Source organism: Dendropsophus ebraccatus, chromosome 10 (assembly GCF_027789765.1).
Source record: "Dendropsophus ebraccatus isolate aDenEbr1 chromosome 10, aDenEbr1.pat, whole genome shotgun sequence".
In the NCBI taxonomy this organism is placed as follows: Eukaryota; Metazoa; Chordata; class Amphibia; order Anura; family Hylidae; genus Dendropsophus; species Dendropsophus ebraccatus.
The window spans coordinates 16,387,813-16,399,289 of record NC_091463.1 but is presented as its reverse complement, the minus strand read 5'-3'; the positions used below and the strand labels follow the sequence as shown (position 1 = coordinate 16,399,289).

Below are 11,477 nucleotides of genomic sequence, written 5' to 3'. Positions count from 1 at the left end.
TGGAGGACTGGAATCCGTCCAGATTTCTGATCTGCTTTCATTAGTAGATAATTAATGTAAACCATAATTAACGCTCGTCACAGCGGCTCCGCTTCCGGGCAATGTGCTTCCCAGCATGGAACGTGCAACTTCTGCACTCATTTTATTTTATTTTACTTTACTTTATAACATTTTGACTTTCACAAAGGAGAAAGGGCACAAAAAGTAAAAAAAAAATAAAAATGCTAACTTTGTTAGGGGCTGTGACCAGCGATGCAGCTTGGTCTTAAAGAAGCCCTCCAGGTGTGCGTATATATATATACAGTTCTGCTCAAAAGATCAGTTCTGCCTATAGAGGCCAGGAGAGCAGATATATAGTAGATAAGTCCATACAAGGATTAGCTGTAGAGATACATAACTCACATTCCCAATTTTTGCTGTGTATTGTGTCCTATGAGATGCAGCTGCACACCGCTGACCCTGCATCTAGCTTGTAAGGTCCAATTTACATAGCATTTTTTTTTTTTGCATTGAGCTTAATAGAAAATGTATGCAAACATAAAACAAAACGCTTGCTTATTTTAACATGGAGAAAAGGGGAAACACTATGCGCACACCATAAACAACTTATTACCAAACACACAAAAGTGGAGCTAAAAAACGTATACTTTTACGCCGAAAAAGACGGAAACTGATGCAAACATGCTATTAATTATTAATGTGAAAAAAGCAACAACTAATGGATAACAAAAGCAGGTGTTTTTACATTTAAAAACTTGATTGATGGAGAAAGCTCTCACAAGGAGACAGGCTGAAGCTGCATCTCATAGGAATACACTGAGACTCTGCAGGATGAGTTATAGAAGTTACAGAAGTTCTACATCATTGATCCATCACTTTACACGCTGTAAAACTAGACGTAATCTACAGCTGGCCATAGACATTAGATGGTTGCCATCCAACAACAAACAGCTATCACCCCCTTTCCACCATATACATAGAGGCTCCAGTCAGCCAAGGGTTCATGTGTTCTGCGAACAGACAGCTCTAGCTGCAGCTTCTCCCCCCTGAGGACAAAAGGATCAGGCATGTTGCAGTCTGCTTGATCCTTTTCTACCCTGACATTTGAGAGACATACATAGAGACGTGAAGCTGGTACCAGATTTTTAGATGTTCAAGATTATCATGCATTTCTATATCTAATAGAAATGCTACATGCACGATAATATCTGATAGTCCATAACATTTAATAATCCGGCATCAGATGCTAACCGCCTGGCCTCTTCGTCCCGACATGTTTTGACAAGAACAAATTCACAAATTTTATTTAAAATGTATATAAACTTTATTTGTAATGACATATCAGAAACCTGAGTTTTTAGGTGTAACCAGTGAATTTGTACTGAAAAAAACGATTGTCACTGCCAGCGTCTTACAGTTCAGTATTAACCGTACCCTCTTCTAGATACAGCCCGGGTTCAGACTAGCGGTAGCGGTAACATGCTGCAAAAGTGCACTTGCTTAACTGTGAATGGCCGCCGTATGGTGATGCAGCTATTGATCACATGGTTTTCACTGGTAAAACACGTAAAAAAACAAAAATCAAAAATCGCTTCATACTTAAAACCCACACGGTCACAAATTGCTGTGTTCACTTTTGCCGCATGTCGCATTAGCTTGGTGTGAACCCAGTCTTACAGAATAATATTGTCAAACCTTTACCATGTAAATCAATGGTCTCCAAATTGCAGCTCGTCAGTTTCATAACTACTACTCCCAGCATGCAAGAATTAAGGAATAATCCAGCAATAAAATTAATACGGGGGTGGTGGGGGGGGGGAGCGGAGCTTGACACTTTGGGCTTCATTTATCAAACCAATCAGAGCGCTGCTTTCATTTCTCAAACTGCTCTGTTAACATGAAAGCTGAGCTCTGATTGGTTGCTATGGACAACAAAGGCCAATTCCTATACAATGCCCAGTCTTTGGCACCCACAGCAACCTATTAGAGCTCAGCTTTCATTTTACCATATATGTTCTACAAATTAGAGCTGAGCTCTGATTGGTTGCTATGGGCGACAAGGCCAGTCTTACTACTTGGGTTTGAGACCGCGTACAGCGCTGTGTCATGCCGTTTCCATTGAGTCTAATGAGAGTGTCAAAGTAGGACTGTGTGGAAAAAGGGACATGTCCCTTCTTTCTCCATGCAGTCCCACGTCTTTCAATGCAAGATTGTTTTGCGCTTGTTTAGATCACTGATCATCTGTATGTAGTTCTGATAGTGACCATAGGGGAACATCTGCATGTATACAGTACTGCCAGCTTATAATATAATGCAGACTGACCGCAAGCATCAAGCATTCACAAGCTAAACATACCCCCTCCATGCTATATTCATAAAGACAAAACTGTTTGTGGAAAAGCTGGGTGGCAACCATTGTGACTTTTGTCATAGTTTCTATAAGGATATCACCCAACTTGCCTTATAGAACACCGGTCAGATCCCCCGACATGTCCCTGATGAAGTGCTGGCATGCACTGATTGGCTGATGGGGAGCGAGGGGACCCGGGAGCTTTAGGGTACATTCACACGTACCGGATCCGCAGCAGATTTCATCTAAATAACTGAACACTGCATCAAATCTGCTGCAGATCCTGTACATGTCAACGCACCCTCACACAGCCGTGGCGCAGAGCAGGTAATGTATGCTTCGGACCGGGGATGCGGGATGCGGGGGGGTTAAACCGGCCGGGTCACATACAGGCAGCGGAATGAAAATTCCGATGCGGGTATGTGACCCATTCAGCTCCACACTACTAGGAACTACCAGTTATGTCTAATATTCTGACTCCAACCAACCCGCTGGGGGGTGTACAGAAAAAAAATGTATGTAATGTGTGATGCCTGTAAGGGGTTAAGTTAAAGGGTTATCCAGCGCTACAAAAACATGGCCACTTTTCCCCCTCTCTTGTCTTCAGTTCAGGTGTAGTTTGCAATTAAGCTCCATTTACTTCAATGGAACTGAGTTTGAAACCCCACCCAACCTGGAGACAAGAGAGGGGAAAAAGTGGCCATGTTTTTGTAGCGCTGGATAACCCCTTTAAGTTAGAGGGTACTCATGGTATTGCTATAAGGAGAAGAAGCAGTTGTCTTTGCTTGAATGTAAAATGCAGCAAAATGGCGGATTTAGCAGGTCCTCTGCCATAACCCTGTAAGGGGTGTATGACATATGTATGTGTGCTATATGAGTAAATCAGCTGACTCTAGAGAAACCTGAGAGATCTATGAAGCACTGACTGCATGGTACCAGACAATAAGAATGAACATACGGCATCTGTTCCTATTTCCAGGACGGTATGATGGACGGACAACGTGGTGCCAAGTCCTCTGCCAGCAGGGGAGCAGTGTGATAAGGGTTCTTTCTCCAATGTTAAAGCTCTGTAGGGGGCGACACTTTCCATGCGGCAGGGTCACAGCTCATCTCGTGATGTAGATCGCAGCCCATGATGATGCATGTTCCCTCGAGAATCCTTAAGAGTCTTCTGCGATCCGCTCCAGTCTGTCCGTATGTTGTCGTCATCCCAAAGGGTGGATGTCTCCGTGTCACTTTGCCAGCTGGGATCCCCGGTGTAATGAGTGGGGTAAACAAGAAGAGGATGCACCGAGAAAACCTTCAGATCCCGATTGGGGAAATGACTTTTATATTCCTTACTGTGAAAGGACATAGGAGGAATAAGTGAGGAGTGGACACGGGGTACGACATAGGACAGGGAACCTTTGAATCTCCAGATGTTGCAAAACTACAATTCTCAAGCTAAAGCTTTGGCTGTCCATGCATGATGGGAATTGTAGTTTCACAGCAACTGGAGGGCTGCAAGTTCCCCAGCCCTGGCATAGAACGATACATAAGTGCTACTTACTTTGGATGTGTGTCTGACATGATGGGCAGAAACTCATCAACTGGTAGCATCTTAGAGAGGGGTTCAGCATTCACCAGCTTCTGGGCCCCCCGCAAGGAGATCACGTAACACAGGGTCCAATAGGAGTAATCTGCTTCCACTAGATTCCTCACGTTCTCCACCGGCTTCTCGGGATCTGTGGTCACTTGTTTCCTTCCTATGTATCTATAAGAGGAGGAATAGTCAGTTCTCACAGACATATACTCAAGTGGCAGGAACGTCCTCTACAACAGACTGACGTCTTACATCAGATCCCAATCAAGATCGGCACTGCGGATGTCATCCAGAAGGCGGATCATCTTTCTCTTGAAATAGGATTCGAAGCGGACGTCATCCTCGAAGACCAGAGTGACCTCCAGCTGCCGATCGACTACCTGAAATGTGGACACGACAGAGTTTAGCACAGGAGATACTTTCTGTGCTCACTATCGCCACCTATGGATTACAAGTTAGTGGACAGCACTGGAAGCCGTTGGTGTTGGCTATATAAATAGAACCGAAACCACAGTAGCAGACGATACAATAGACTATACCTCTTTCCAGATTTTGTAGTGGCTAAGGAAACAGCCCACCTCCCCTTTGGTGAGGGTCCGACCAGAGAACGGGTCGTAGAATCCGGGCAAAAGGTTCACACCTAAACGCTTGATGTCGCTGCTGTTCAGCGCCCTATTGGAGATGAGACAAGGGGGGTACATAGTAAGGGATGATAAGGAGACGTAATCTCCTGTTCACCAGTTGTATGGATATATACATGGTTACTGCACAGTGATGGCAGAATGCACCAGGTGACCACACGGTGCTGCCAGCAGATGGAAGGAGTAGAGCAGGTTGTATCCAGCATCAGTGACAGGATCCATGGTCCATCTTCCACTCCCCAGGGATCCCTCCTCTACTGTACAATACACAGCCCAGCTGCTGCAGAACCTTGTCTCCAGGAGGAAGCGGCCTATAGACTCACTGATGGATTGACATGCCGCTCACAGACAGGTTGTGCGGCAGCTGCCGATACTCTCCAGAGACTGAAGGATGATGGGGGGGGGGCTTCATATATATCATTCAGTAGACTTCAAATATTCATATAAGCATCTGCATTATTGTGAATATAATTGGTGTAATGCTGGGAAAGCTTCTGGCTCATCCATAGGCCGCCATTCACCCCACAGGCTGCTCTCTGATAATAGGTTTTGGGAATCAGCTGTGTCTTACAATAGAAATGGATACAGTATTGATAGTGATCAGAGGCATTATATATACAGGGAGGATACACCAGGCATATATATATATCCGATAGATGCAAGAAATTAAATGTTAACAGAGACTAATTCACTTCAATACATAGAGATAAAGGATGCTTCACAGGCCTACACCACAGCTTCTATACAGCAGGATAATACACACCCCAGCTGCTGCAGAACATCATACTACACACCCGAGCTGCTGCAGAGCATTATAATACACCTGAGCTGCTGTAGAACCTCATAATACACACCTAAGCTGCTGCTGAACCATATAATACACACCTAAGCTGCTGCTGAACCATATAATACACACCTCAGCTGCTGCAGAACGCCATAATACACCTCAGCTGCTGCTGAACCATATAGTACACCAGAGCTGTTGCAGAACCTCATAATACACCTCAGCTGCTACAAATTTTAATAAACAATATCCCCTATCCCCTCAGAGATAGATGTATACATATACATGTCACAGGACTCCTTGACGATCTCTAATAATCCAAAAATTTACAGTCAGGGATGGGGGTCGTGGATTATCCCATACATGCAGTCTGATGAGATCCTCTACTACCCAGCCCCCCTTCCCCCCTCCCCTTCACTGCCAAGTGTCATCCCTGGAAGGTAATGAAGTAGATCCGGTAGCTGGTTACCTTCCATCTACTGCGTCCAGTACACGGCAGGAGATCTCCTGCTCATACAGGGAGTGCAGCATTCTCTCACGGCGTTCAGGGCGACGGAGAAGATTTATGAGGAATACCTAAGGCAGAGAGAAGAGGCGGGTTATGGGGGGCTGTGGAATGGTGATAGACTGCCAGATAATTCAGACTCAGGGTCTATAGCTGATACTGATCATCTGCTGAGAAGGGCTGGGAGATTATATATAGTCTATAGCTCATACTGATCATCTACTGGGCATAGGTTATTATTCCCATATGAGTATCATATATACACAGCCCTATGGCTCTTGCTGTATATAAGGATAAATGATACATACACTGTACTTAGTATGACAAACCTCATCAAACCCCATTTTGTCTGGATTCTTTTCCGGCAGGGACACATACTGGGAAGCTGTGAATGGGAAGCCTTCCACTGTAACACAAAGGTTAGGTTATTATAAGACGGACAGCCATGATCTGCACCAACTATTAGGAAATCGGAATTTCCTGACATGTATAGTATAAATCTCATCTGCTGCCCCTCCATCTATAAAGACTGGCTCTGGATATTGGACACAGATGTAGCTAGAATACATTAGCTGGGATTGGATCAATATGGTATATGTTACTGTCCCAACACCTCTGCATTGCATCACTGGGCTACGTGTCTTATACCTGCTTTATATCCCAGTGTGTGTTCTGTATTGTTTCCTTACCTGTTCATACACCACTTATCTTACTACTGAGTAATAATCCCTATCTATATTTATTTTGCATCTGGAGGTCCATCCTGTATTATACTTCAGAGCTGCACTCACTATTCTGCTGGTGGGGTCACTGCGTACATACATTACTTATCCTGTACTGATCCTGAGTTAAATCCTGTATTATCCTCCAGAGCTGCACTCACTATTCTGCTATCCTCTTAGACATGTCCATGCTCACCCATTGCTTCTAGTATAAGGTGTACAAAATTCAGCTTGTCGTCCTCCAGGTCATGGTTCGGTAGCGGCGGTACATTGATGTAACCAAAGCGATGGTCGTTGCACACGTAACCTTGTACTCCTGAAAGATAAAACTGTTACCTACAAATAGTCAACCACTAGGATGAAGAGTGTGATGTCTCACGGTACATACCTGATGCCAGACATGAGTACGCGAACACGATGATGTCATCGAAGGTCCAGGTGTAATTGGGATGAGGAGGGTGAAACGCCAGCTTGGTGCTCTCTTCCTTGCGCAGGTCCAGCAGGAAGGTGGCGTGCACCATGGGGACAGGGAAGCAGCCGACGCGCTGACGGTTCCTTGTGGGGTAATAATCTGGTGTCCGGCGATAGAAGCCCTGATAATAGGAAGAATCACTGACATCACCGATGGCTGCTACAGGGGGTCGGGGACCTCACTGTATGATGTCTAGGACACTTGGTCACGTACCTGCGGAGTTATCCCACACCAAAAGTTAGAGAATCCCGTCTGGGCATCCAACATTGGCGCCACCAAGGTCTTATTCTTTGCCATGAGCAAGTGCACCGTCTGATCGTTGGTCAGGACATTGTCCGCATCTGTGTACTGTAATATATATTTATGATAGAAATATACTTATAATGGGTTACTGTGACTTTATAAAAGTTTTGATATGTCAAAAGTTATGTTCTATGTTCAGTCGGGGTCCGGGTTTACCGATCCCCCATCAGTTGGGATATAGCTGGGAGAAGCGCACAGTCATGCACTTCACTCCATGGGGGGGTGATCTTACCAGGATATAATCAGCTTTATTCTCTCTTGCGTAGTCCAAAGCCTCCTGCCTGAGCATCATCACGCGTTCATATCGCTCCCTGGGCCACTGTTTTGGGCCGGTCTCTTCAGGATACCATCTATAGACCAAAGGGCAAGGAGTCAGATACACATGTGTCCTGTTCACACCATACTGCTCTGCACACTGCCCAAATTATGCCGCCAAACCGTGCCCCGAAAGAGGGAGGCACAAGCAGCACAAGCATGGCTATACGTGAGGTGGTGGAGGGGCCATCAGTGTGGGTGGCATGTACTGTATAAATGTGGCCCTATTCAATGTACGCGGATCAGGGGTTGTCACCCACGGCCTACGTCCTCTGTTACTAAGCTGCAGCCCTCACATCCAACACCCTCTCTATGGGGCTGAATTCTGGTATACTCTGTATGTGCTATACTCTGAAACGTCTTAAAGGGGGTGTCCAGTTTAGAAACCTGTCTCCCCAGTGGTTATTAAAGGGAGTCCTCAGTGCAGGACCTCTCTGAGGGGGGGGGGCAGATAAAGTCTTGCATGATTTGATTTTCAAAGAGTTTTAATAATTTTTCAGTATAGTCCTGCACGATTTCAATGGACACTGTGTAATGCTTTTCCTTCTACCAAATAGCTATTGTTCAAAATGGAGAACCCCTTTAAGGTGTTCTGTGCAGGGGACATCTCCATAGACGTACAAAGAGTGAAGCCCATAACCGTGCGCTTCTCCCTGCGGCCATATTGGACGTTACCCAGCTTTCCCAGACACGGATATGTCTAAGCGACTGCTTCATACTGAGAGGAGACGGCACAAGGACTTGAAGGGGGAATAGTGTCCAGTGTAGGAAGGAATTTGTAGAATCCTGCCCCCCTCCACTAGACGACTAGCTATGTCACTTATCTGCCTGCAGGCGACAGAACAAGCGGCGGCGTGCAGCCTCACCTGGGCGCTTCCTGCGCTCTCCACACCACCGAGCGATACAGGGGGCGCACCGACTCCAGCCACTGCCGCAGCACCTCCAGCGTGCCGTCCTCATTGTGGTCGGTCACACACCTGGGGGGACAAACAACAAAAAGTTGCGACTGAAGACCCACCACCACAACCGGTATAGAACCACAACTCTCAGCAGTTGTAGTCATGGGCTGCAAACCTCAGAGATAGCAACACAAGAGCGATTAATGCAAAACTACAACTCCCAGCATGCCCGGACAGCCAACGGCTGTCCGGGCATGCTGGGAGTTGTAGTTTTGCAACTTTTTGCATTTTTCAGTGTAGTGCAGTCTGGTCCATGGATTTGCACTATGGAACATATAGTATATAGTCACATTATAGTACATGATCACATGACCAAAGCCCCTCTAATCTCTGATCCCCCTCACCAGATAGAGATCCTCTCCTTAGGATACTGCAGCCTCTCCAGCGCCCCCAGGCTGTAGGGCAGCGCATGTGCCGCGTTACGTGCAAGAAACGCAATGAGCAGGGAAGGAGGCGGCGGGTCCTCCCCGAGCACCGGGGCCAGGCCCGGGAGGACGAGCAGCAGCAGCAGCGGTGCCAGGGAACGGGCCATGCAGGAAGACCGGGGGAGGACGTGTCAGAGGAGAGGAGGGGAGTGCCGGGAGGAGGAGGGGACGGGGGGCGGCACTGCTATCATCCCGGGGGTCCTGCCACTACTACTACTGCGCTCTCTGCCCTCCAGCACGTCACGTGACCCATCCCTTCCCTGTCCCACAGACTTTTATGGGATTATTTCCAGGTTCCTTCTAAGGATTTCCATCTGCAGATCAGGGAAAGCTGGGTGCAAAGTAAGTGGAGGGGACTCAGCTTTCCTGGGATCCTGAATGGCAAAGTAAGTGGAGGGGACTCAGCTTTCCTGGGATCCTGAATGGCAAAGTAAGAGGAGAGGACTCAGCTTTCCTGGGATTCTGAATGGCAAAGTAAGTGGAGGGGACTCAGCTTTCCTGTGATCCTTAATGGCAAAGTAAGAGGAGGGGACTCAGCTTCCCCTGGGATCCTGAGTGACAAAGTAAGTGGAGAGGACTCGGCTTTCCTGGGATCCTGAATGGCAAAAGTAATAGGAGGGGAGTCAGCTTTCCTGGGATCCTGAATGGCAAAGTAAGAGGAGAGGACTCAGCTTTCCTGGGATTCTGATTGGCAAAGTAAGTGGAGGGGACTCAGCTTTCCTGGGATCCTTAATGGCAAAGTAAGAGGAGGGGACTCAACTTCCCTGGGATCCTGAGTGACAAAGTAAGTGGAGAGGACTCGGCTTTCCTGGGATCCTGAATGGCAAAAGTAATAGGAGGGGAGTCAGCTTTCCTGGGATCCTGAATGGTAAAGTAAGTGGAGAGGACTTAGCTTTCCTGGGATCCTGAATGGCAAAGCTGGGTGCTAAGTGGAGAGGACTCAACTTTCCTGGGACCCTGAATGGCAAAGCTGGGTGCTAAGTGGGGAGGACTCAGCTTTCCTGGGATCCTGAATGGCAAAGCTGGGTGCTAAGTGGAGAGGACTCAGCTTTCCTGAGATCCTGAATGCCAAAGCTGGGTGCCAAGTAAGTGGAGAGGACTTAGCTTTCCTGAGATTCTGAATGGCAAAGCTGGTTGTAAAGTAGTAGAGATGACTCAGCTTTCCTGAGATCCTGAATGGCAAAGCTGGGTACAAAGTAAGAGGAGGGGACTCAGCTTTCCTGGCATCCTGAATGGCAAAGCTGGAAGCAAAATAGTGGAGAGGACTCAGCTTTCCTGGGATCCTGAATGGCAAAGCTTGAAGCAAAATAGTGGAGAGGACTCGGCTATCCTGGGATCATGAATGGCAAAGCTGGAAGCAAAATAGTGAAGATGACTCAGCTTTCCTGGGATCCTGAATGACAAAGCTGGGTTCAAAGTAGTGAAGATGACTCAGCTTTCCTGGGATCATGAATGGCAAAGCTGGGTGTGAAGTGCATTAAAATAAGAGGACCAGTCACATGGGTCAGATCTGATGACAGCACAGTCACATGTATTGGATCTCATAAAGGATGGGGAACCTTTGCCCTTCAGCTGTTGCAGAACTACAATTCTCATCAACCCTGGACAGCTAAAGCTAAGCAATAGCTAGAGGGCTGAAGGTTCCCCATCCCTGGTCTGCAGCCTATAAATCCAGTGCACCAGTGTTAAATCTAATAACAGTTCTCATCCCATGAATCCCAATCACATTCAGTAAATTCCATTAAAGGGGTACTCACGGAAAAACAAAACCTTTTATGTTATGTACTAGAAAGTTATACAGATTTATTATTTACTTTTATAAAAAAAAAATGTCCAGTCCAAGTACTTATCAGCTGCTGTATGTCCTGCAGGAAGTGGTGAATTCTTTCCAGTCTGGAGAGCAGGAGAGGTTTTCTATGGGGATTTGCTACTGCTCTGGACAGTCCCTGACATGGACAGAGGTGGCAGCAGAGAGCACTGTGTCAGACTGGAAAGAATACACCACTTTCTGCAGGACATACAGCAGCTGATAAGTACTGGAAGACTTGAGATTTTTTTTTAAATACAAGTTAATTACAAATCTCTGGCACTTTCTGACAGCTGTTGATTTGATTAAAAAAAATAACTGGAGTACCCCTTAAATATGTGTTAGATCTGAGGATAGTCCACATCTTGGGAATCCCATTATTGTGTGTCAGATCTGATGAGCAGCCACAGCCACATGTGTCAGATGTATGGGATCTGATAACAATACACATTCCATGACTCCTATCCACATGTGTTAGATCTGATCACAATCCAGTCCTGGTCACGTGTTGGAGCTGATGGCAGAATCCCATCACATATGTCACAGCGGATGACAGTCCGCTTTCCATGAATTCCATTCTCATATGTTGGATCTATTGACATACTGTAAAAC

General features: G+C 46.4%; 1 protein-coding gene across 1 annotated transcript; it reads right to left on the bottom strand.

Moving 5' to 3' along the window:
- Nucleotides 1–562: 562 nt before the first annotated feature.
- On the bottom strand, nucleotides 563–9,217 carry CERCAM (cerebral endothelial cell adhesion molecule). The gene is made up of 12 exons (XM_069986264.1): nucleotides 8,978–9,217; nucleotides 8,541–8,651; nucleotides 7,592–7,709; nucleotides 7,270–7,404; nucleotides 6,973–7,177; nucleotides 6,781–6,900; nucleotides 6,192–6,268; nucleotides 5,827–5,933; nucleotides 4,472–4,604; nucleotides 4,185–4,312; nucleotides 3,900–4,103; nucleotides 563–3,690 (listed from the first exon to the last, which is right to left on the bottom strand). The coding sequence occupies exons 1-12, from the start codon at nucleotides 9,163–9,165 to the stop codon at nucleotides 3,450–3,452; spliced, it is 1,767 nt and encodes a 588-aa protein (XP_069842365.1). The 5' UTR covers nucleotides 9,166–9,217; the 3' UTR covers nucleotides 563–3,449.
- Nucleotides 9,218–11,477: the final 2,260 nt, after the last annotated feature.